The sequence below is a fragment of the Ictidomys tridecemlineatus genome, chromosome 13 (assembly GCF_052094955.1).
Source record: "Ictidomys tridecemlineatus isolate mIctTri1 chromosome 13, mIctTri1.hap1, whole genome shotgun sequence".
Classification (NCBI taxonomy): domain Eukaryota; kingdom Metazoa; phylum Chordata; class Mammalia; order Rodentia; family Sciuridae; genus Ictidomys; species Ictidomys tridecemlineatus.
This window is the reverse complement of record NC_135489.1, coordinates 26,432,489-26,458,539: the sequence shown is the minus strand read 5'-3', so window position 1 is coordinate 26,458,539 and position 26,051 is coordinate 26,432,489. Positions and strand designations below refer to the sequence as shown.

Here is a 26,051-nt window from a genome sequence, read left to right as displayed (position 1 = left end):
AAGAGGAAGCCGAGAGGATGCCAGAGTCAGTGTTTGCCTTTGTTATTTAGCCCCAATTTCACCTGATTCCTAAGGCTGAAGATGTCTTGGCAGCCACCTGGCAGCCTCTTCCTCCACGGTGGTGGGTGGCTCCCAAAGACCGTTGCCTCTCTCTTGGAAAACAGAGAGACTCAGCTTCAGAGCCGTCTTCTTATGAGAGCAAGGAAGGGCCTGGGAAGCATCCAGTCACTGATCTAGTGAGTAGCAGGACGGGTACTGAGGCTGACGACATCTGGCCCTCACAAAGCCGGTCCTGGGTGCCAGGCACCATGCTGAGCTGGTTACACTTTTCTTTATAGGAATCTCTGTGGCCCTAGAATCATCTCCAATTTTAGGGGAACGAGGCACAGGCAGTTTCATAACTTGCCCAGGGTCACATAATTAGAAAGTGAGAACGACACTGAACCCAGCCTCTAGAGCATGGCGCTCTCCTAAGGCCCAGGTCTCTGAGACACAGTCCTTGGCCCTTGGCATTGTTCCAGGGGTATTTAGGGATGCTTGGGAAAGTGGAAGAGTTGGGGGAGAGTCCTCTCCTCAGAGTATGTCATTACAGATGCCCCATCTCTCCCTTGAATATGTGACTTGACTTCAAATGCCTTCCCACCAGGTGCCTACTATGTATCTAAGAGACATACATCTAAAGCTCCGACCCTCCCCTCACCTACAAGAAAATCAGCACAACCCAAACCACTGCCTCCCCCACAGTCTTCTCCATCTCAAGGAATGTCCACCCCACTCTCCTAGGTGCACAGGTAAAATTTGTTTCTAACAATATCAACTCCTTTCTTGATCTCACATCTCACACTCAACCCCTCAGCAAATCCTGTGTCTTCGCAATAGACTCAGGACCTGACCACTTTGGACTTCTTTCACGGCTACCACCCTGCTCTGAGCTGTCCTCATCTCTTGCTTGGATTAGTGCAGTAGCCTCCCGTCAGCTCGCCCTGGTGCTGCCCTGTACTGTGACCTCAGCACAGCAGCCTGAGTGATCCAGTTAGACGATGCTACTCTCTGCTCACATCTTCCAACAGCTTCCCTCTCTTTCAGAGCACACAGCAGAGACCCTCAGGTGCCTAGAGGTCCTATGGGTCCTACCAGCACTCTGACCTTGTCTCCTATTGGCTCTCCCAGCTCATGCTGCGCCTGCCACCTGGTTTCCGTAAACTTCCTCCAACATTCCAGGTTTACCCTTGCTCTTCCCTTGGCTTGGAGGACTTTCCCTTCATGTCTTGACATGACATCATTTCCTCTCCTCTAGGGATTCATTTACTCACTGATTTTAAAGTTGATTTTCCACCATCTGATTTTAAAGTTGCAGCCCCCTTCTTTCCACCCCCACCTGCATGTCTTCTCTGTTTTTCTCCATCATGTATTTCCATCTGATGTGCCACAGAGTTTATTTATTTAAATTTATTTTTTTAACACCTCTTTCCTCCAGTTAGATTAGCTCCATCAAAGGGAGCCTAGGACATATAAAAAGGCAAAATGCCCTCACTTCTTGGGATACCAGGATACCAGCTATGGCCCCCTTCTCCCTCCCAAGAGAAGTCTATGTTACCCCTTTTTAAATAAACTCTGCTTTATATGCTTAAAAAAAGAATATAAGCTCCATAAAGCTAGGATTTTTATTTCTTTTTCTTGGCACTGTATCCTCAGCCTTGCCTGGCATGTTCCGATGTTTGATAAATATTTATGAATAAGTGAATGGCCAGGAGTGACTTCTAGACCAGACCAGGGCTAATGGTATTGTCCTTCCCCAGCCCCAACAATACATAGGAGCTCCCTGAGGCACAGGATCCAGTGGGGACAACCTAAATGATCTTCTCATCCATATATCCCTGGGGTCACCACTGAATGTGCATAATTGTGTGCCCTGAGGAGTTTGAAATATGAAGATCATGAACTTGGGAATTTCATTAAAGGAGAAATAGGCTGCTAGAAGCTTGGACAATAGGCGTCTGGAGAAATAACCTAGACTGGCTAAGAAGGGCCTCTTGGCAAAGAGTTGAGGTATCAGGAAGGGTTTGCTTTTAGAAGTATTCTGACTAGAGATGATGAGCTGGAATGGGTCTCATCAGAGAAGATATTCTAAGCCTTGAAAAAGACTTATCTATCCACCCCTCCATCTATCCATCCACCCGCCCATCTACTCAATCATCCATCCGTCCACTCATCCATCCATCATCCCTCATACACATTTAGTGTACAAACTATGCACCAGACCCTGTGATGAGTGCTGGAGCTACACATATGGAGTCAGTGTAGCCCTTCTTAAAATTCATGTTCCAGTTGGAGAAATTCATTATCACCATCTCTCCTAGCTGGCGACCTAACGCTGGGTTCACAAAATCTGGCTATTCCAATAACTTAAGAAAACGACAAAGAAAGCACGCAAACACACAGAAGTACCTTTTCAATAATCCGGGCAAGGATCTGAGACCTTATGGGTCCATGGAAAGAGAAAGAGCCACTGGAATTCTTTATTCTTATATAGGGGACACACCAGGGGAGGTTTCATGGAACATTCTTTCCCAAAAAGGGCAAAAGGGCAGGATTACAAAGGAACAGGTGAGTGTAACTCAACCCCAGCGGGTGACGCCTACTCCAGAAGCCATGCCTCGTTAGCTGAGCTGGGGTTATGCCCAAGTTACTGCGACCTGGCACTACCGTGCCAGACTGAAGGCAATAATTGTTCAGAACCCTGTGCATCAGGGCTTAAAGGCGTCTGCATCCAGGGCAGCTCTCCACAATCAATGAGGTGGCATGAAATGTGGGCACAGAGGCTGTTCCTTCTTCTTTCCTGGGGGAAGGATAATGGAAACTCTTTCTGGAAGTGAGTGGACATCTTGAGCTGAGACATAAAGAAGGTGAGCGCAGGGCCTAGTGAGATGGAGGGGTGGAGACTTGCAGCAGAGGGGCAGCCCTGGCAGAGGCACACAGAGGAATGTGCACAGCATTGCTAAAAGGCACTATGCTGGGCTCAGAGCTGTAGGCAAATTGCTCAGGGTAGAAGTGGCCCAGGTCTCAGGAACTTGAGGAACCAGGTGGGAGAGAAGCCCCGGGAGTAACCAAGTGCACCTGAATAAACCAAAGGAAGTAAGAGGGTTTTTTGTTGTTGTTTGTTGTTTCTTCACAGCAAGAGTCGTAGCGGATCCCGATGAGCCCTCTGAGGAAAGTAGAGGGAACGGACAGACATGGATGGCAGTGGAGTTGACGGAGCTCCTGGGTAAGCCAGGCCTGCGCATCCTCGGAACACTAAGCCAGTGTTTGTCGGGAGTACACGAGGCTCTTCTGCACCAGTTTTGGCTGAATCAAGAAGACAACAGATGCCACATTCTGCAGCGAAACCATGAAGCAGCACTTGCTGGGACATGGCAGAAAACTGGACTCGAGCTGAGCATCCCCCTCCAGGCTGTGACCGGGACTGGCAGACTGGGAGGGGGCAGTGGACATGAGGGTGGGATGTTCGGAGAGAGTCACTGGGGGCTGAGAGCACCCCCTTCCCTTTGGCTGCCCTTTAGCCCAAGGCGAGCGGCTGAGGCTTTTGCAGGGCTATTTGGAGAGGGTCTTGTGTCCACCTTGGTCGAGGACACAGTGGCCTGCTCCCTGTAGAAAAATGGCAGGGCTAAGAGGTGGGTCGGCAGATGAAGGCAGAGAGGAATAAGAGGCCTGCAGGCCCAGAGTTTGACAGAACAAAGTGTGCCGGGGACCAGGTGGGGGTGGGGTAGGGCCCTACGGGGTGTCTCAGATCCCAACCAAGAAGATAGTGTGGGGGGATGAACCCACACAGGTGCTTGTGGGACAAGTTCCAAATGCCCACCAAGTCCAGAAAGACAGACATCAACCACACAGCTACCACTCAACTATGGAGCCGCCTCCTCCCCTCACTCTGTCCCTCCTCTGGAGGAGTCAGAAGTCTGGAGGCAAAGGCAGGAGAAGGAGGGGTGGGGCCCCCCAGGGGAAAGAGGCGGGGCTTTCTCATACACACTTGCATACACCCTCCACACAATTCACACCCGTGCACATGCACACACCAATATGTGCTCACACACACACACACACACACACACACACACACACACACATTCTCAGTTCTCCCTCACTTCAAGGCTGATCTGGGGACTGGGAGGAGACTTGTTTTAGGTTTGATGTTTGGGTGTCTCTATTAGGGACATTCAGTTATAGACTAGAGGTGGACTTTGTGACTTCGAGTGTTTCTTGGACTTTCTGTGACCTGATGGAGTCCAGAGGAGTGGCAAGGCTGTCTGAATTCTCATCCAGGCCCAGGGGAAGAGCTCCAATGAAGGCTAGAAATACAGTAGCTTCAGGGTCACTTTTCCTCTTCTGGTGTCCTGTGAGGATAGCTGGTTTGACCTGATGGCTACACTCACTGTTAAATGTGGGTGCTGCACTCAAACCACCCACATGTTAACTCATTTAGTCCTCCTAATAATCTATGAGGTAGGTGTTATCAGTATTCTCCCTGTTTTGCAGATGAGGAAACTGAGGCCCAGAGAGATAAAATGAAGCGCCCAAAGTCTCATGGCTGCAGAGCTGGGGTGCCGGAGCCTGTGCATTTTACCTTTACCCAAGAAATCCTTGAGATCTCTCTGAGCTTGCTATAGTCATGAAGCCTCACTGAGAGTGTAGACCTCTCTGGGGTAGGGGGCACAGGCGACACTGCAGGGTAAACTGGTCCTCTCCTGGTAGAATACTTCCTGGCCTATCTCCTCTTCCTGTTGTCCCTCTCTGCAGGAAAATCAGACGTTAGAGCCTGAGCTCTGCTGAGTCTGGCTGTCTGTCGCCTGACTCTGTGACTGTCTCTCAGGGAGAGTTGGGGGGCCATGTGTGCATGTGGGTGCTTGTGTGTATGCATGTGACTGCGCACATGCATATCCACGTGCGTGCACAAGTGTGCAGTTTTCCTGCTGCTTCTGCATCAAGGTCTTCATCTTGTTCCTAATACTTCAGCTTATCATCCAAATATTGCCCACAGAGAACTACAGGGAGCACTGGCTAACTGACTCTCCCAGATATACCAGGCTGTTCCAGGTGCTGTCCCCCATCAGCTGGTGCCTGTCCCCCCTGTGCTGCCACAGACTGGGCTAATCAGCTGGCCCTTGCCCAGGTGTTCTCTGTAAAGTGATGGGAAGAATTATCTACATTTCACAGGCTCATAAATCCCCCATAAACACTTCTTTCTGATGTTTTTCTCCATTTGCCACTGGATTTATTAAAATTGAGGAAAGGCATGCTTTTCTTACTGAGGAGATGCTAAGATGAGCTCTTTGTGGGGTGTGGTTTGTAATAATTTAATTAGCCCAGCTTTTTTGGGAAAAAAGTGTTAATTAGTTTTTGCTTAAAATACACCATCTTGGTGGCCTCTCCTTCCCCACTTCTCTCCCCTGGGTGAAGCCCCAATTTTCCATCCACACCCTGCAGCAAGTCCTAGCCTGGTCACCACTGTTATTTGAGATAAAGGAAATGCAAAAAGATATTTTTGTGCAGTCATGGAATATGACACATGATGACTATGATTCCTTAGGTCCAAGACACTGGGACTGTGGAAAGCCGAACTCCACAAAAGTTCAACCACACATAGTGGCCTCTGAAGGACCATGAATTTCTCAGAGGTCTGCTGGCCACAGGTCCCTGTCCCCAGAGGTCTCAGTAGTGGCTACTGAATGTCAGGTAGAGACACGAAAGCTCGTGGAGGGCATCTCAGACAGAGGGGAAGAGGTCTCTCCAAGTGAGCCCATCCCCCCGAGACTTGTCCAGCCACCGGCCGCAGGTGAAGATGGTGGCCACTCCCGTGCTGGTGTTGGTGACCTCCACCCTGTCCACCAGCCAACCTGAGTAGTAGCCACTGCTGTCGTGTTCCAGCCGCACCTTGCGCAGCTCGCCCAGCTCCAGGGTCTCCAAGAAGAAACGGTCGGTGCTGCCCCGCTCAAAGAGGTTGCGCATTTTCTGCTTTAGTTCTCGCTTGCCTGTGTCCCCATTGACTCCAAAGATGGTCACAAACACATTGGCATCGGTGCCCGCCCCTGGCTCATAGCCTGTCGTCACAATGATCTCATACTTGACGGGTACCAGGCTCTGGATCTTGCTGGCAAAGCTCTCCGTTGTCTTGGTAACCTCGAATACCTTGAAGTACTTCCTCTTCCTCTTGAGGGGGATGAGGCAGTCGCAATTAAAAAAGTACCTGGCAGAGAGATGGGAGAGAGAGGCACTCAGGGGACACCAGCCAGGATCTCACCCTCCCCCACCCATTGATAATTTCCTCCCAGGATTCCAGCCCAAGATCATGAGGCTGGAAATGTCTGCAATAAGCTGTGAGTCTGGGGCTTGTTCTCGTTTGCAGAGAGGTGGCATCCTCTAGTTGTACCTTGATTCTTCTACATACTTCTTTGTCCTTCACACTCCATATCCAATCCATGAGCAAAACCTTTTGACCCTATTTTTAAAGTTTACCCAGAATGAGCTCACCGGAAAAACTACCCAGTATCTGTCTGTCCGTCCTGCTCTGGTCCAAGTTACCAAGCTCTTTTACCTGGAGAATGTCAAAGTTCTCCTAACTGATCTCCTAGCTTCTTGCTCCCTAGGTTTGGAATGAACAATTGGTATGGATTCTTTCCACTCCAAGTTGCTAATATTTGTATCAGCTTTGGAAATGAGCATTCATGGCACTTGGTGAATGGGCCCACTTCAGGAATGCAGCAATGGAAAGGTGTATCCAGTGAGGAAAAACCCCTATTGTTATGCGTTAGATTTGGAGTCTTCTCCCAAAGCTCAAGTGTGGGGCAATGCAAGAACATTCAGTGGTGAAATCATTAGATTATAAATGTTGTAACCATACCAGTGGATTAATCCTCTGATATGGATTAACTAGTTGGGTGGTACTCGTAGGCAGGTAGGGTGTGGCTGTAGAAGATAGATCACCGAGGTATGGCTTTGGGGTTTATATTTTGTCCCTGGTGAGCAGAGAGAGCTCTGCTTCTTGATTTCCATTCCCCGAGTTGCTTTTCTTTGTTAAGCCCTTCTGCCATGATTTTCTGCCTCATCCCAGGCCCAGAGAGATAGAGTTGGCCATCTATGAAACCTCTGAAACTGTGACCATCGAATAAACTTTTCCTCTTCTATGTCATTTTTGTCAGGTCTTTTGGTCACAGCAACAAAAACCTGACTAAAACACCCATTTTGGATAAAAATTCCTTTTTTTTTTCTTTTTTCTTTTGGTGCTGGGGATTGAATCCAGGGCCTCGAGTACACTAAGAACATGCTCTACCACTGAGCTACACCCACAGCCCTCAGACGAACATTCTTAACAGCACAAAGAACTTGGTCTTCTGCAGTTGGCATCTCATTAACTCCCACAACAACCCTAAACATTATCCTCTCATTTTATCGAAGCGGGAGCTAAGGCTTGAAGAGGAAAAGTCACTGCTCCAGGTAACTCAGAGCCAGGGGCGTCTGGCCCTGAAGAGCAAGCCATTTAAAGATGCTTCACAGGAAAATCTTGATTATTTTTTTGAGATCTCTTTCCCCAACTTATCACTTAATATATTTGGATTGTTATTCCATTCCAGAATGGCTTAGAGGGAGATAAACTTGCATTCTTTGTTTTAAGAATGCTTTAAAATGTATTTCTTCATGCATATGCCTACCAATATCCATAATTCTATGTAAATGCACAAGTTGTATGAGCATATATATGCTTTCCCAAATGTACTCATTTTCTTTCTCTTTTTCGCTTGGCTCTACCTCCTCTTCTCTCCCTCCTTCTAGCATCCCACCTTTACCTCAAATAACCCAAGTAACAGTTGAGGGTGCAGCCTGCCAAATTTCCCCCCATTCCACCCAACCATGCCCAGACCCACACACACACACAGACATATGGGGATGTCAGTATTCCCTTGACTAAACAGCTTCATATAAGACATGTTTTCCTGCATCTTGCTTTTCTCACTCAACAATACTTCCTGGGAATTTCTCCAAGTCATCTGGTACATATTTAATTCATTATTTTGATGGCTAAAAAAAAAATCCCTGATGTAGATATAAGGAAATGTTTTCTAATAGACATAATTAGAAGATCACCATAATGTGACTCAAGGGCTTGGTGGAGTCCAGGCTCCAGCTGGCAATGAGTGTAGGGTGGCCAGTAAGAGTGGAGGCCAAAGTAGAGGATGAGCAGGAAGCGATCGCTACATAAAAACACGGGCAAAATGATCGCCCTTCTGTGCACACGGTGTATGTGAAGTATTAGAAAATGCCAGAGAGAAGGGAGTTACCAAAATACCGGCTGGCAGGGCCTGACAGAAATCTTACTTTCTTTTGCCTACTTTTCCGTGTTACTCGAATTTTGATGATAATTATGTATTAGAAAGGCTATTGGGATAAAACAATAGAGGATTCTGAATTAAAAAAAAATAAATAAAAGACTCTCTGTGTGTTCTTCCACCAAAATCCTGAGGATATCAGAGTGGGAGAGAAAGAGAAAAGGTGAAGACAAAATCAGAGAATGGGAGAAGATCGGAGGAAGAAAATTTGAGGTTATTGTGCTTATAAGAGATTGAGACTAAATTCATGGAAATTCAAATATGGCTCACACGGTAGTTGGAAAGGAACTGCGGGCACATTCGCGGTGCTAAGTGTCTTTTCTAGTGTAGATGGAAGTACGTTCTAGAAAGACGCCATGTAACCAGCTGCCATGATTAGACCCACCTGAAGAGTTGCGCTGAGGATGAAGGTGATAATTCTAGGGGGTGGGGGAGTTTCTTATTCCTCAGGAACCACAACTTGAGACCTACACAGGCAAGCAGTGGGTGGGGGAGCTTCTGAAAGCACCCCAGGACGGCACTCCTGCTGTCCTTCCCCTCCAGTCAGACTCCAGGGGGCATCTAGCTTTCTCCCATTAGGAGAGTGAGGCACAGAGAGGTGATGGGCACTTGCTCAAGGCCACAAGCTGTCTAACAGCTCCAGTGTCCAGGGGCCCAGATTCTCTGAATTTCTTTCACTTCAGGGAGAAACCACTCCCACAGACACCTCTTCCTCCTCCTGCAGCCCTGGGGACACACTGACAACGGGTCCCAGTCTGAGGGTGTAGGAGAAGATGCTTCACTTGGGAGAGGCTGCTTCTCTCAACTGGATACACGAATCCTACAACCTGGCCTCAGAAGCGTGGAGTGGGAACCGCACCTTTCCTTCTTCCTGGGACAGGAAGAGACCAGGAGGTGTGGGGGTCTTTAGCTCTCTCTTTCTTTCACAAACAACATTGTAGGTTTAAAGATACCTGGAGTGGTGACTCTCCTATTCCTTGATTTTGTTTATCTGGGGGCATGAAGAGGAGGCAACAGCAAACTCATTCCTTGTGGTTAGGAGGCAGCTCTGGGCAGCCCAAGGGGGTTTAACCTGGCCCTAACTCGCTGGTTGAGTCTTGAACTCTTGGGACTGAAGTTCCAGCTTTCAAATCCTCATCGGGATTGGCCAGAGAAGCCACACCCAACAACCCCTGCAGGATCAATTGTCCTCAGGCTGGGTTTTCTCTAAAAGAGCAACAAATGGTACTGCAGCCCAAGAGGGAAGTTTCTATGAATTAATTTTTCCTCCTATCCAAACTCATGTTGAGGCCCTACCCACATTGTGATGGTATTTGGAGACAAGACCTTTAAGAGATAACCAGGAGTAGGTCACGAGGGTGGGACCCTCAGTGGGATCAGCAACCTGAAAAGAGGAGAATTAGGAGCCAGAGCTGTTCCCTGCCATGGGAGGACACAACCAGAAGGCAGTCATCTGCAAACCAGGAAGGGAACCCTCACCAGAACCCAACCATGCTGGCACTCCTATCTTGGATTCCCAGTATCCAGAACTGGGACAAATGAATGTCTATTGCTTACGCCACCATATTTTGTTAGGGCAGCCCAAGCTAAGACAGAAGCTTGGAGCTCAGAACCCTTTAACTGCCCAATTCCAAAAGGGGAAGCCTAGATGAAGGGAGCTAAATGCAGGGCACTTGCCGATCACAAACGGAGTGTGGAAAGACATTGCTCTGAGAGGCTTGGGTTCCTCACGGCCGGTGCCTGCCAACAAGGGACTCTCCTGGGTCTGGCAGGCCTGCCCCTGGGTGTTGCTTCTGTGGGGGCTATGTTCACCCTCCCAGGTGCAGGAAAGGCTCCAGTGTGTGTAATGCTACAGCCCTAGGAGGGGATGTGGCAGGAGGCTGCGCACTCAGCAACCAGCCAATCTTGGCCTTGGCTTCCTCTTCCCACTCCTGCCTGGGTTCTTCTTGGTGTCTTCCAGGCCTTCTGGAGCCTTCAGGCTATTATGGGTTCCAAGTGACTTTAATCAGACAAATTGACAGCTGTGCCTATGTTGCCCAGGTAACAAAGGCTCTGAATCCTCCCAAAATGCCTATCTCCAGAAGACCCCAATGAGAGGAGTAGGGGGCCCAAAGGATGGGTGCTATTGGATCACCCTGCTGCTTTCCGGTCCCTGTGCTGTCCACAGATGTTCTCACTGTGACTATGTAAGTATTGATCTTTGTGATATTTCTGTGTCCTTGCAGAGGGAGGGATGGGAAGGCAAGGAAAGGCCCTGTTGTCTGGCACTATTTGGCTTTTTCAATGTTCCTCCAAGGAAGTCTCCCTGGAGTCAGAGGCTGAACACATCCAAGGTCATCTAGCCTAGTCCCCTGCCTCTGGAGATTGATAAATAATTCATATAGCTCCAAAACAGAATAGCTGTTCCTTCCTATCTGGCCTTGTAAGCCTCCTGAACGGGGTGGCCTTGGCTTTGGGAGAGACACCTCCCCACACCCCTGGCCCATGCTGCATTAGAGGTACTGTACATACACATTGCCATACTCCATCTCGGTGATGGTGATGGTCTTGACGTGCCAGACCAGCTCTCTCTTGGGAATGAACCGGTCCTCTCTGGCCAGGTGGCCCACACAGATGGAGGCGATGTCCCCCAAGTAGATGCTGTCAAACTCGAATGTGTCTGTGGTACCCCTGAAGGAAACAACGTGTGGCTAATGAGCTGCCTGTGACCTGTGAAGTAGGTAAGCATTTACTGAGTGCCTACTGCATTCCCTAATGCACACCTGACTTAGCAAAGTCACAGATGGGAATAGTGGGGTGTAGATATGCAGGTGTTTGCGAGGAAATTCTGGCATGGGTGAAGTTTGGGTTCAGTGTGGGAAATGGCAATGGAGAAGGTGGGAGTGTGGTCAGTCAGCATTGATTTGTAAGTGCCAGTCTAAGGAAATTAGAATTTGTCCTGGTAGCGAGGGAGTCTGCTGAAGACTGAACTTTTATGCCCTCTCCAAGTTTATATGTTGAAACTCCAGTGCAGTGGTATTTGCAGATAGGATCTTTGGAAATTGACGAGGGTGGAGCCCTCATGAATGGGGTTAGTGCCCTTATAGAAAAGAGACCAGAGAGCCCCCTCATCCCTTCTGTTGTGTGAGACCACAGTGGGAGAATGGCTGTCTATGAGCCAGAAGTCAGGCCCTCACCAGACACTGAATCTGCAGGTGCCTGGATCTTGGACTTCTGGCCTCCAGAACTTTGAGTAATTACTGTCATTTACAAGTCACCTCTCAGATTATTCTGTTGTAGCAGCCCGAATGGACTAAGCCAGGAATAGTGGAGTTAGTGGGGAGGTGGAGACGGTCCAAGCAGCTGAATAGCTCGGAGGCGGCTCTGATGGAAGCAGGAAGTAAGTTCCATCTGTGTGGACTGGGATGGTGCTTGCGGTGAGTAGCACGGAACTAGCACACAGTAGGTTCTCAAAAAGTACTTGCTAGTTAGAACCACTTGTAGACCTATGGCTCCCCCTAAGGGGGAGGGAGATTGTTGGGGTCCCTCTCCCACCCACCCCACACCCATTTCCCTGTGGGTACCCTGTTCCTACTTCCTAAAGGCCCGCTGTCTGGAAGAATTCTCCACGAGAAACTCTTTGGATCGGTTCTTCCTGCCCTCCAGGATGAGCCAGACGTTCTCCCGGGTTTCGCCTCCGTTGCCCGTTTCTATGACGATCTCATAGGCTGTGATGGAGGAGGCGGGAGAGGGTCAGCAGAGGGGAAGCAGCCGCCCACCATGGGAACACAGCACCACTTCCTCGGGGCCTCTCTTCTGATCTTAGGCCACAGCCTGGGGGCGGGGAGGCAGGTTAGCATCATCACAGTCCCAGCGGGGTAAGTACAAGTGCCCGACTCTGAGGCTACAGCGACAGTTCTGTCTTATTTATAGTAGCCACCTCTTTGCTGGGCAAATAGGGGAGATGTTGGGAAGGAAGCAGGATGTGAGGATGAATTCTCCCGAGACGCTGGGCCTGACTCAGGGCTCAACAGGATGCTACAAAGAAAAGAAGTGGGGAGAGGCTGGGTCCAGCTTTGAAAAGTCGAGGACAAAACCTGCCAGACAAAGGACCCCAAGAGAGCCTTGAACTTGCTCCAGTGTGCAGCCCCACTTCCACCTGCCTCAGCTGCCACCATCAGCCACACAGCAACCTCTCTGCCCTGATGTTCTGTCCAGCATGTCTGCATCAGCATTCGTTCATCCAGCCTCTGACCAGTCGGTGCCGCAGGTCAGGGACTGGACCAGACTCTGGTGACACTGGAACTCCCTCGGCACAAACACTGGCCGCACCGTATGACAAAACGTGATAACGCTGCAACCCCAGAGTAATCCGGGGTGAGAGGAAATGGGATCCCTCACCCTTTTCAGCTCCTAGAACTTTCTCTCTTGCTCTCTCCAGCCACTTGACCCCTTGCACCTGCCTTAGAGCTCTGCCCCTTGCTCTGCCTGGAATGCTTTCCTCAGAGTGGGTTTCCCCCTCTGCCTACACCGTGAGGCTCTTAGGAAGAGGAGCACATCTTCTTCCATTCACTGAGTCTCTACTAAGCCCCAGGGCCAGCGGTGCTACAGAGGATGGCAAGCATGAGCAGTGCTCTCCCTGACCTGGGGGAACCTTGGGATCTTTAGAGAGCCTAACTCGTGTGAAGATCCATGCAGACACACTAGAGATCCCAAAGCAGCATGCATCACCACCGCACCTTCAGAAAAGACGGGGCCCAGTAACTCCTCAAGAAGTGCAGTTACAGAAGCTGGGAGCCCGCCTTCTGGATCAGGACAGGAAGTCCTCTATAGGAAACTTGAAGAAAGGGTGTTCAGCCTTCATTTGAGTGCTTCCAGGGACTTGGGGCTCACTAACTCTTAGGACAACCAACTTCATCATTGGGCAGATAGGTTAGGTGGTTTTCCACCAAAGATGCATAATTCCCTTCTGGGGTGTACAGTGGTCCCCTAGAAGGGGCTGTCCAGCCAGGACCCAAGTCCCTGGCTGGCCCTTGCCTCTGGTGGAGCCATGTGACTAGTTCTCACCAATAGAATGTGTGTTAATGTGTTAAGGAGGTGGGGGAGGGCCTCCTCCAGGTTCTCTTTTCCTTTCTGCAAGAAATGTGGAAGCCACACTTTGGAAATGGCAAAGACCCAGATGCAAAGTTCTTATGTTCCTAAATCACCGCATGAAGGACCTCCCACCAATCACCCGCACTAGACCACGTATTACATTAGAAATGAATTTCCTTACGTTAAGACACTAAGATTTGGGGGTTCACCTCTTAGTGCAGCTAGTGTTGCCTTCATAACTGAGGCTAGCAAATACTTTCTTTCACTGGGCTCTGCCTTTAGCAAGACTTCTAACCAGCTGGACCCAGACAATTGTGTATTAAGGATATACCTCCCTGGGCCTTGGTAGCCATCCACCTTCGGGATCAATTACTCTCTCTCTTTAAATATCCCCTGAGGAAGGGACACAGAGAGAGTGGCTGAGACTTGCTGGACCTGCCTTTTGTTTCTAGAAAGACTGGTTTCATAGCTATTGCCAAAGGTACAATTGGTACAATCTAGTTTACCAGGTAGAAATAAACCAGGGAGAGCTTCACACCAACCTGCCCAGCCTAGTGCACGCCCCCTGTGGGGATCCCTGCTACCTAATTGGCCCCTGTGATTCAGGGCCATGAGTTGGCATGTTAGCAGTTCCAGGTTCATGGAGCAATGTCTAGGAGTTTTCTTGGGCATCTCCCCCACAGTATTTCCCTCACCAGGATCTGACTCATGTACAGTTGTCCTGATATCTGCTCACCCTCACTGTCCCCACCTCCTCAGGAGCCACCCTCCTTTAACTTAAGAGCCAGCCCAGACATCACAGTCTCCTGTGGTCTCTCCACGTACTGGTCTCCTCCAGCTCCTCACGGATCTCATTGTTGGCACATGCAAAGTCGCGGACCGTCTGCCTGTCACCCTCACTCTTGGAGAGCCAGCAATCACACTGGAAGCGGAAGGTCTCATCGCGGGAGTTGTCCTTCACGTCTACATAGCTCAGGTGCCAGCCAGGAAATATCCCTGTGGAAGAGACGTCATGGGAACTGGGAGCCAGAGGTGCCCTCCATGCCTTCCTAGGCTTCCCTCCCCCAACCCACAGCTATGCAGCCCTGGAGCCTTTCTCTGTCTTCTCTGGGCCTCAGTTTCCTTGGTGATGAGTCGGGTGAGGCGGTCTCAGAGGGCTCCTCCAGCCACTAGGATAAGATTCTCTTTGCAAACCTTTAGCCTGGGGTTCATGATATGTAGGGGATTTGCACATGGAATTTAAGAGTTTATGGGCCGTAGAAACTGTGCTATAATTAAATAGACATTTTTACCAGGGAAGGGGCTTGTCGCTTTCATCAGATTCACAACAGAGGCGTCTGGCCTTCAGAGTAGATCTTTTTGATGTTCCCAAGGCTAAGGGAACTTCTATCACTTTCCTACTCTGGTATTCATGGAGTTCATGCCCACTCTCCTTCCAGAATCAGTTCTGGTTATCACCTCCTCCAGGAAGCCTTCTCTCATGACCCCCCCTGCCCACTGGGCCTGTCACAGAGTCCTCCTCCATGTTGCTATAGAACCCTGCATCTTCTGTGGCCACATCCTGACCAAGGATGTCATTGCACTGTCATCCCCATATCCGTCTCTTCCCTGAGACCGGGAGCCCCCGAGGACAGGGACCAGGTCTTATTTGTTTTTGTTTCCCTAATGCCTAGCAGTGTGACTGGCAGGCAAGCCATTGCTCAATGAATGCAGAGTGAATGAAGATGTTATGACTTTGGGGTCTTTGGCCGAGCCATTCAACAATCATAGAAGGATCCAGAAGCTGCCATTTCTTTGGGATATATAGCTAATTTTGACAAGATTTGGACTGATCACGAATACAGAGCTGCTTCTGTTGTAATTGGCAGGGATTCCTTCAGAAGTGTTCCCCTGATAGCACAGCTAGCCAGGACAAACCGATGTGCATTTGCTGTGACAGCTGCGTGGTATTTACACTGTGTGCTGCTTTGGTTGCTCTGTACCCTTCAAATTCCTTGAGAACTCTGAATGCCAACGGGACCCATGTGGGGGGAAATCCCAGTGGTCTAGCAGGTTGTGGTGATGATATTTGCTGCTCATAACGTTTGCTCAAGGCAACCCCTCAAGGAATAAATTGATATGCTTTAGTCCCACCCCTTATTCTCTCATGCCACCTAGGGATGTGGGGACACCCCCATTGTCCCCATCAAAAAGTTCTTCTCTATGATCAGACACTGCCCCAAGCAACAACTACAGATTGATCCTGTCTCTGATCTCCATGTCTCATAAGCACAGAGACACACAAAGATGGACACAAATTTCCAGTCACCTAGACTACAGGGGAAGATGTTAAGACTCATGGGCAGAGCACACATATTGGCATCATTCTAGATTTTAACAGTTCTTATTTTTATTGAACATAAATTCTTTACTAAAGTGGAAAATAGTGCTCAATTAACTTATATTTTGAAACACTTCAACTGAGTTAAACAGTGGTGAGTTATTTTATGACAGACTTACTTTTTAACTCAAAATCTTTCTTACTTTTCTATGTTAGGGTCAGTCCCATCTAAGTTTCCAAACTGGTCCTTTCTGAGATGGTTTCTGAGAGTGTCATGAAGCTGATTAGAGTACATAGCAAGCCTCCATGTGTTCAGTCTGCAAAGGATTCAGGTAAGACTGATTGAAGCCTTTTTCTCAAAGCCTTTTAGAGTGGAACATAGAAAGGAAGAGGGGGGTAAAGAGGAAGGTGGAGAAAAAGCAGATGCACTATTGATCCTATTAGAAGATGTCCCAGGGGAAGATTCTTTGTCCCTTGCACCTGACTCCATTGTCTCAGCCTATCCCAATTCTCTTCTCAAGATAGAACTCCGTGGCAAATCACAGGCTAACCCCAGCTCCTTTGATATGAAAGAAACTTAATCCTCAGCTCTGTGCTCAAGGATGACTTATTTGCCCAGTTTTGTAAATGCGAGTTATGATTGAGAGGACTCTTACTGAAAATTTCTCCCACTCAGAACGCATCAAAAGGGCAAGTGGAAGTAATCAGCTCTGGACGACTAGTGTCATGTGACTGGCCTTTGGTGGTAAAGACAACAGCAACATAGACAGACCCACAGTTACAGCAGAGCTAACTGTCTGGCCAATAATCAATAGTGGCAAGCTGATAGGGAACTACCTAAAACTGAGCATCAAGAGAATCCATTTCTTTACAGGGTCTCCACTTTTAGGGTTCTACTCTGTTTTTTCATAAGAAGGTAGCAAACAGTCCAAAGTTTGCCACTGTACCTTTTTGCATGCAGGTAACACATATCAGAGTGTAGATATTTGCCCCATTCTTTGTCATAGCTGCCTGGTGCTCCAATCCAATGTAAGCACCTGTCATAGACTGTCCGCCTTGTCCTTGTTGGTGTATAACTAGTTATTTCCCAGATGTTTGCTCTCACACATATACTATCACTAATGCCCTTCTATATGTATCCTACGGATGTTTTAAATTCATAAATTGTGTTTTGTCACTTTGCCACATAAAACTCTCCAGGGGTTTCCCGTCACTCTCAGAATCAAATATAAACTGCTCTTCAAGAACTGCATGGATTGACACCATCCAATTCCTTTCCACCTGTATGATTTCATGCCAGCCTGCTCTCAACTTGACTTACTATATTCCACCTACACTTGACATATGAACCTCTCTCTTTCCTGGAGAATTGTGCTTGACTATTCTGTTTATCTGCAGTGATGTATCAGCACTGTTTTGTCACTGAGGTGTCAGATCAAGTTCCCTGTGTTTTGAAAGCCCTTGTTATGGCCCTATTTTCAGGAGTTTCCTCATCCCCGATTACTCTCTATCAATCACCATTACTCACTTGACAACTGAAATCATTTTGTTTCTATTTCCTTGTATGTCGTATCTCTGTCCACTAAGTTGTAAGCCCACAATAGCAGGAGGCTGGTGATCTTCTGTCGTATATTCTAGTGCCTAGCACATTGCTCAGATGTTATCCAATAAATGTTTATTGAATGCATGAGTGTGTACTAGGATTGAATAGGGGAGAATGGGGAAGAAGGATCATGATAGGGGGTGAGGGATTTATAGCCTCATCCAAGAGGAATGTCCTTTCTGAGTAAAATTGATTGTTTTTTCTCAAATGTTTCAAAATTACTTTAAAAAAAAACTTAGAAACTCTGAACCAGTGTGAAGTCTAGTCTTTCCAGGCAACAAGAGATGGCAGATGCTGATAGGGAATAAGGCTGGCAGCTGGATGCCCCTAGATTTCAGCATGCCGTCTACTGCCTATGATTCCCTGGTGGCTCCTTATCCCAATGAGATGGACTTATTAGGCATCCCTTTGGCCTTTTCTCCTTCTCATTATGGCTTCAAGCTATTCTCCAGCCCTAAATAACTGCCTATGCTTTTCTCATCTCCTCCATGAGGACTTCTGGAATCCCCAGGCCTATGTTATTCCTGTGTGTCCATTCTCCTGGCCATGAGCATGGCTATCTTGGGAAGTCTTTGCTATTGAGACCATGACTGTACCCTCTTTTTTGACTATTTTTTTTTATGTATGTCTGACTTCTCTAGTTAGATTTTAGCGAGTGAAAAACCATATCTTATGTCCTCTTAATAGTATCACAGGGCTGTGAACTTAGCATTTTATAAACACAGAAATAATAATTTTTTTTTTACTTTAAAAAATGAGCTGTCAGCTCTTTGTTCCAGTGCAAACTATGAAAAATTCTTTTCAGGTAGAAAGATTTGCTTCACCAAGCAACTCCTTCCTTAAAAAATAACTTATGGCAAGCTCAGGTTTCATTTGGGCAGCTTACATTTCTTCAGCAAGATCAATCAATGGTTCAAAGTGATATAGAATCGTCACAGAGTCCTAGCTATGGAGGAATGTTATTGTTCCAAAAACACTTCCACAGGTTCATCATCTTAGAGGCCACTGGAAGTCACACTCTGAGTTTTGGCAGATCTGGGTTCCAGTCTCAGTATATTCACCTAACTGAACATGCCTCGTCTCTTCACTTGTACAATAAGATTAGAACAGATGAATTCTGAGGCCCTCTCTATTTCTAAGAATGAATATTATGCAAGAGGAAATTCATCAATTCATTTTGAGGTTAAAAACCATTCTTTTCCTCACCAGAGTTTAAATTTAACCAGAAGAAAAAAAGAGCAAAATGAATCAGAAAATAAACACACTGGTTATAATTTGTTCAGTATTGTAAAAGCTAGCTGGGTAATTGGAAGAATTAATCATTTATCTTGGTTTTCCCCCCATGAAATATATTTCATAGTAACCAAATAGCCTTAGAGACAGTTTTTAAAAAAAAAATTCCAGCTAGTGAGTGGATAAGAAATGACAGAATTATAAAATCACATTTGTAACTCTAATTGATCAGCACTAGATGAAGCCGTTAGGTGAAGAGTTATGAGGGAAATTCACAATGGTTAGGTCGGGGTGGAAGCCTCTGCATTCACTATTTGTGTAAGAGTGGGGCTATTTCACACTGCATCCATACATCGAAATTAGCACATTTACATATTATACACATAGGGAAATCTTTTATAAAGTGGAAGTTGAATGACACAAAGAAGTCATTGATAAAAGTGACCATGGTGGTGGAATATTGGAAGAAAATGTCTTACAGAAAGAGAAACATGTGAAATACGTTTGGGGTAAAATGACACCAAGTTCAGGATTTTATGTCATATCTTCTAACAATCAGAAAGAAGTTAAGAAAGTAAAAAAGGTAAAAAGGTTAAAGTTGATGTGATAAATCATAATAATTATTGAACTCAGGTGATGGGTACGTGGAAGTTCATTCTACTATCTCATCACTTCTGCTCATGTTTAAATTTTTACATAAAACAACTATTGATTCAGAAAAAGAGAAAGTTATTCTTTAAGCAAATGAAACATTTGTAACTTATGTAATATTTGTTTAAATTTATGTGCAAGATAAGTATAACGTAGATGGAAAGTTTTAAAACTAGATATGATAAAAGTGTGTCACAGAGAAGGTTTTGAAGACATATTTAGCAGACTTAGCTTGTATTAATATTTGAACTTCCATTTCCTAGAGGGAGTTGGGCATAGGACATAGACTTCTCTGTTTCTCTCTTGACTCTGGCATTCTGATCATGTAGACTCAATTAGGACACAGAAATCTTCCTTTCTCTACTGAGCTTCAAGACTTGCCAATGGTATGACCCTGCTTTCAGATCCTAAGCCTGGACTGGAGAGAAAGAGGGGCCCACATGATAGCATGTTCAGTTAGGTGAATATACTGCGACTGGAACCCAGATCTGCCAAAGCTCAAAAAAAGATCACATCAATGACAAAGAATTTCTTTAAGTCCATGAGCCATTGTGGGGTCAAGGTCCCAAGACAGTCTTTGACTATACAAATGGGCATGGGATGAGGTGTCAATAGCATCAAAATGGCAATAGCAACTAGTTGCCTTGTTGAAACCATCCAGAGCTGTCCACGGTGCTGAAAAGCCTCACTCCCATTTCGGAGTTTTGACTGCTATGAGTTAGAAAGAAATTGACTAATTGGCTTCAGGCTTTTGCACAGTGGGGGAGGGGGGAAGCACAAAAAAAGCTGAGAAAGTCTAGATGTGTGGCCAATGTCTGGAAGAGGGGTCAGGAAGTATCAGACAACTTAGTCATGACTCCAAGGTTTATGTCCATAACCCAATCTTCAAAAGCAACTGAAATACTGATTCTAGAGAAAACAGTTTCCCAAGTCTAAGGCATGAAAAGACAAGGAAGGATCCAAGAGACTGAAGTAAGAGTATAATTAAATTCTATTAAACTATATTAAGTCCCTATTATATCACAGCATGTGATAGGCATCAGGGCAAGAACAATGAGCCAGACAATGGCATGTGTGAGCTGAGAGTCAAGTAAAGGAGACAGAATGAAGGTACACATATGCACACTGTTCTACAGGAGTTCAGGTAAGGTAGGACAATCAGAAAAACTTTTAGGGAGAAGGTGAGGACATGAGAGAGTTTGTTTGCCATAAGTAGGGAGGTAGAAGAATCATGGTAGGATGCAGGTGGAAGTCAGGTCACAGGACCTAAGTCCCAGTGGCTAGACTGAATGGCAAGTCCAGGGTGGCATCAGAGCTAGACTATGATGCCTGCCAGCTCTAGACTTTTTGTCTTTTTTGTGCCTAGAGAATAGTTGGGTTTTGTGCCCCATTACCACTAAACTGATATTAGGACTGTGGAGACCCCTGGTGTAAAAGTTAGGAGCAACATGTTTGCCCAACGGATCACTGCTCGACACCACCTTGGGATATGACTTTGTGCCACTCAAACTCATGCTCTAAGCTGCTGCAGTTAGTCCTGCTGGCTCTGATGGGACTGCACTCTGAGTTTGTGTTTTTTCTCAGTCCAGTGGCCTTGGCTATCTTTTCACCCAGCAGTGAGTCTGGCATGGGTTCTTTGCTGCAAAGACATGACTGAATTAGGACTTAAACAGGTCTTTAGTATTTCCCAGAAGATTCTTCCCTGCTATAATATTTTCCTAGGGCTGCTATAAAAATTGCCACCAAACTTGGTCTGTTTAAACAAAACAGCTTATAATTTCAGAGTTCTGGAGACCAAAAAGTCTGAAATCGAGGCACTGGCAGGCTCCTTCTCTCTTTGGATGCTTCAGAAAAAAATCTTTATCTGCCCCTTCCCGGCTTGCATGGCCCCCAGAAACCCTCTGTGTTCCTCTCCTTGTTACTGCTGTCTGCTCTCCAGTCTCTGTCTCCTCCACATGATTTCCTTTCTATCCCCCTCCATGTTCCTTGTCTTCATCTAGACACAGTCATCTTTGGGTTTAGGGCCCACCCTAAATCCAGAATGATTTCCTCTTGATATCCTTCACTAATCATATCTTCCAAGATCCTATTTCCAAATGTAATCACAGTCTGTGGTTGTGGGTGAGCAAGAATTTGGGGATTGAGGGGCAATGTTCAAACTACCTTTGGAGAATTACATGTGCTTTTGTAAGATTGTTAGAAAATTTACATCGGGAGACCTCTCAAACATCTAGAAAGAGATCTCTGGGGAAGTCTAGAAAAGAAGACATTCTGGAGCCAGAATTCATTTATAATCCAGAAGATGCTACAAGCAGATTGGCTTCAATTTATTAATTCTCTCACATAATTATTAAGGACCTACTAAGTGCAAGGCACTGAGAATACAAATGTCAATCAAATGAGATCTCTGTCCTTAAAAGATTGAAAGCCAGTTGCAATTGACAAGATAATCACAATTCAGCATTATGAGTACTGCAAAGAGAGGTACAAAGAGAGAAGTTTTGAACAGAGTGAGGAACATTTTATCTTTATTTGGGGGAATCAAGAAACTTCGTGAAGAAGGCAAGAGTTAATTTGGATTCTGAAGGATGCATCAGAATTTAGTAAAAGAGAATTGCAGGTGCAAAAATATCTCTTGGGTATCTACTTATGACTGACTGCTAGCTTGCCCAATAAATGTAAGTGATTTCACGCAAGGTGAAATTTAAACAAGGACTGACCTCAAAGTTCATAGAGCTATTAAAGAGAAGATAGTGAAGAAAAGATAAAATCTTTTTGAATGGAAGTAATTATTCTTAAAGAGTCCTTATTCTCAAACACAAATGTACTGCACCATTCTCTGGATGGATTGAAATAATCAGGAATAAGAGATTATTCCACAGTCTAAAAAGAAACTGAAAGCAGAGAGAGTGAGATTAGGTGAGAAAGTTTCCCTAACATTTTTTTTAATGTATGTGTTGGGGCCAGTTCTTAGGAGGATGTGAAGAACATTTTTGTCTAATAAACATGCATCCTTGAATGACAGAAGGCTGTTTATCTCCTCCTCCATTCTCTCCAGTACAGTGACTTGGACGGTTGGCTGTGTAACAAAACTTCTCATCAAGAGACTCTGAGAATTGGCTAGGGAGAAATAAACATTTTAAATGTTTTTTTATTTGCTTTGCTATTTGAAACCAATTTTGGCTACATGTTTCCTCTATTATATTTATGTCCAGGAAATTTTAGAGTCAGGAACCAACATACCATAGCTTGGGTTTTCATGGTGGGTGAAAAATTCTCAGCATTACAGAATTCCCCAGATGAGGTCTTCCTCCCCAAACTCATTCTGGCTTTGAAGTGCAAACAGTAGGGATAATCTCATCCCTCATCTTCTTCCTTCCCTTTTATAACCTCAAATTCTGTAATTCTCAGGAATCTGCTCAAGCTCACTAGAGGTGTCCTCCAACAAGCTTATGTGATAGACAATGAACGAATGTTCAGAGGTGACATAATTTGGTGACTAAAAGCTGGAACCTAATCAGTAGATTAATCCATTTGATGGATTAATAATTAAAATGGATTATTGGGTGGTAACTGCAGGCAGGTGGGGTGTGATGGAGGAAGTATGTCAATGAGAGGGTGCCCTTGGGAATTGCATTTTGTCCCTGGCTCCTTGCTGTCTCTTTCTGCTTTCTGGGTGCATGAGCTGAGTAGCTTTCCTCTGCCACACCCTTCCACCATGATGTTCCAGCATCACCTTGGTCCCAGAGCAATAGAATCAACTGACCAGGTATGAAACCTCTGAAATCATAAGCCCAAAATAAACTTTTCCTTTTCTCAGTTGTTCTTGTCAGGTAATGAATGTGCTTTTTTGCTACAAGCTCATAGCAAGCTGACAGGAGCCTTGTCTGCTGTGTACTGCACTGTGCCAACCACTGAACATAATGTCTGACAGTAAGTGCTCAATACATACAGTTGGTCCTTATTATTTACATGTTACATCTCTGTGAAATTGCCTATTTGCTAAAATTATTTAATATTCCAAATTAATACTTACATGGTACCCTGAATGTGTGCAGAGTGGTAAAAACTGAGCCACGCCATGCACATGTTCCCTGGTGAGGCTGGACGGGGATATACTTTCTTTTTGTTCTAGCTCTTACATTGTAAGCAAGTGTCTTTTTCCTGCTTAACACCATGGTTTTTACATTTTTGTGCTTTTTGTAGTGAATTCATTGAATAAAAATAGCCTCCAAACATCATGTGTAGGCCCCAGGCTAAAGTGCTATTCAGTGTTTCTAAATGTAAGAGGTGTATGATGTTCTATATACCCCTCCCCCCAAGAAAACCTGTTAGTAAACTTCATTCCGGGATGAATTAGAGTGTTATTGGTTGTGAGTTCACTGTTTCGGAATAAACAATGTATATTGAGTAAGAGGTTTGTAAACAGAAATACACATAAAAACAAGGTTACACATTGATCTAATGTGTAGATCGATCTAATGTGTAGGACTGTTAGGGCTGAAGTAGTAAAGGACCTGAATCCCTCATTTTGTCCAAGAGAGACATCATCTTAGGTAGGAGGAGAGAAAAAAGAAAGGAGGAAACTTAAACATCACTGGAAACAAACACTGTACGTACCTCCAGAAATGTTCTGCACGAGCCTTTGAACATTCCTTTGGAGTACTTGAACCTCCACTTTCCTAGATTGGAAGGAAGGGTATGACATGGAGGCAGGAATGCACGAGAGGACCGTAGAAGTTCTTCGTGAGACACAGACTGAGAAGGAAGGTGAGGGCAGGTATTGAAGGTGGGGCAGCCCCAGGAGAAATCATCCAAGAAGCCAAAGGCTCAGTTAGGTGGGCTCAGGATTGGATAAAATATACTGGAAAGAGTGGCCTTTGTAGGCAGAAGACAGAGATGAGCCCTGATCTTCCAGAAGAAACCCTCTGCCTTTTATGCTATTGATTGAGGGTATGATGCATGGTAATCTTGACCTTCTTGCCAAGCATCTAGGTATCTACTGCAGGCTAGATTGAAAATAGTCAGACTCCAAGGCAAGCACCCTGGAGTCCAGAGTCAACAGAAGCCAGAAGAGGGTTCAGGACCTCGAATAGATCCACACATCCACAGGACAGCCTGTGTTTCTCCCAAACAGACATCCCCATCACCCTTACCACCTCTATGAAGGGAACATACATTATGAATGGGCCTGGCATTATCTTCCCGTTGGAAAATGGAGATCATCCTAATCTACAAGAAATTCTTCCCTGCCCACTTTTCTGTAAAAAGTGGTTGGGAGATGGTTCGGGAGATCTTACATCTTGTGTGTGCTTGGGCCCTGGAGGAAGGCTTAGGCAGCCTGTGAATACTGCTTCTTCTTTCTCGGGGTTCTAGTCTCTGGTTCTGTTGCTTCTGAGCTATAGGTTGTGGCAGGACAGGGCTAAAAGGCACACGTATTGCTTAGCCCTCTCCTGGTTGGGGAGATATTAACATTTACTGAGTCCCTGATCTGCTCTCTACTGTGCTCCTGTCCCCAGTCTCCACTGGCCCTGCTCATCTGACCTGTCAGGTCTCTCTAGCCCTGTGGATATACACACAGGGGCCTCAGTGCTTTTCCATTTGTCCTCACTGAGGGACCCCCTGTTGAGTGTCTCGGGCTCCCCTGATCTTGTGAAGTGTCTGCAGTGGAACATAATCTTCTTGATTAGGATGATTTTATTCATCAATCATTCAACCTCCAGCCATCCCACAACTGGTCCTAAAACCATCATGACGGATGGTGGGAAGGGTCTTTGTTTCCTTCTTGGGAAAGAGGATTCATTATGGGTATCTGAGAACATTTTATTGGTACATTCCTTTCCAAAAATTCTTGATGCCATTTGATTGGGCAGGTGGAGAAGAAGGGACCCTTGCTACTACACATTTTCCTGGATAGGGCTCCCCCAGGCACCCTGATAAAGACATTGGGAGCATAGCGAAGAGAGTAGAGGAAGCTGTTCCCCATCTTCTTTTCTGAGCATCTGCCACAGTGGCAGGCCAAGGTGCAGAACTGTGACCGACAGGACGGGCTGGCACACAGTGTGGCAGGTCAGAACAGGCACAGAAGACCTGCAGTTGAGCGCTGGTGACATTTCAAACCCTGGAGCCTCCATATTCATTGGTGGTAGAAAAGAGGGACAATAAAGTGCTTTTGTTGCAAAAATTCACAAAGTGATTTTAAAGATCAAATATGAGTATCTTTCGTACCTCCCAGAGTTCTAGGCATCTGGGGAACATTTCAGATGTTTGGTACATGAATAACCGAATGGATGCAGGCAATAGGGAAACTGTGAAGTTTGTGAAGACACCCATTATTTTATTGCTTCAAAGAATAGCTATTTTATCTGTGTCTAATTTGAGCCTGGTCCATGTTGTGGGAAGCATTTTAACTGTTTAACCCATGTTGAAGCCAAACAGTGGGACTCGTGTAGGAAAAAGAGGTCACCGACTGCTGAGTTGGGTTTCATCAGTGGCCATGATGGACGGGCCTGTCTGAGGTGGGCATTTGAATGGGCAGAGGTGGAAGAGGTGGGGAGAAACGCAGCACCAGGACAGCTCCAGAGACAGGAAGGGGAAGACCTAGCAAAGGCTAGAGGTCTTGAGCAGACAGCTGGGCCGAGGCTGGGTTCAAAGCCAGGCAAGAGGGACGAGTTAGGAAAGCAGGATGCACTGAGGAGGGGAAGTTTAACAATGAACCATTTGACTCTAACACATAATAGAACTTACTCCTAAGACAGAGAAAATAGACCTGAAGACAGCCAGTGATAACCAA

General features: G+C 46.2%; 1 protein-coding gene and 1 long non-coding RNA gene across 2 annotated transcripts in view; one reads left to right on the top strand and one right to left on the bottom strand.

Annotated features, from left to right (window-relative positions):
* Positions 1-8,478, top strand: LOC144369800 (uncharacterized). Its single transcript, XR_013429581.1, has 2 exons — positions 1-791; positions 3,176-8,478. It is a non-coding gene; the product is annotated as an uncharacterized LOC144369800 (long non-coding RNA).
* Positions 5,256-26,051, bottom strand: part of Loxhd1 (lipoxygenase homology PLAT domains 1) — a 142,525-nt gene continuing 121,729 nt past the window's right edge. Inside the window, exons 38-41 of the mRNA XM_078030089.1 lie at positions 14,277-14,447; positions 11,953-12,085; positions 10,890-11,048; positions 5,256-6,241 (exon numbers count right to left, since the gene is read on the bottom strand). Coding sequence (XP_077886215.1) covers positions 5,761-6,241; positions 10,890-11,048; positions 11,953-12,085; positions 14,277-14,447 — 944 coding nt within the window. The 3' untranslated portion in view covers positions 5,256-5,760. The remainder of the gene's footprint in view (positions 6,242-10,889; positions 11,049-11,952; positions 12,086-14,276; positions 14,448-26,051) is intronic.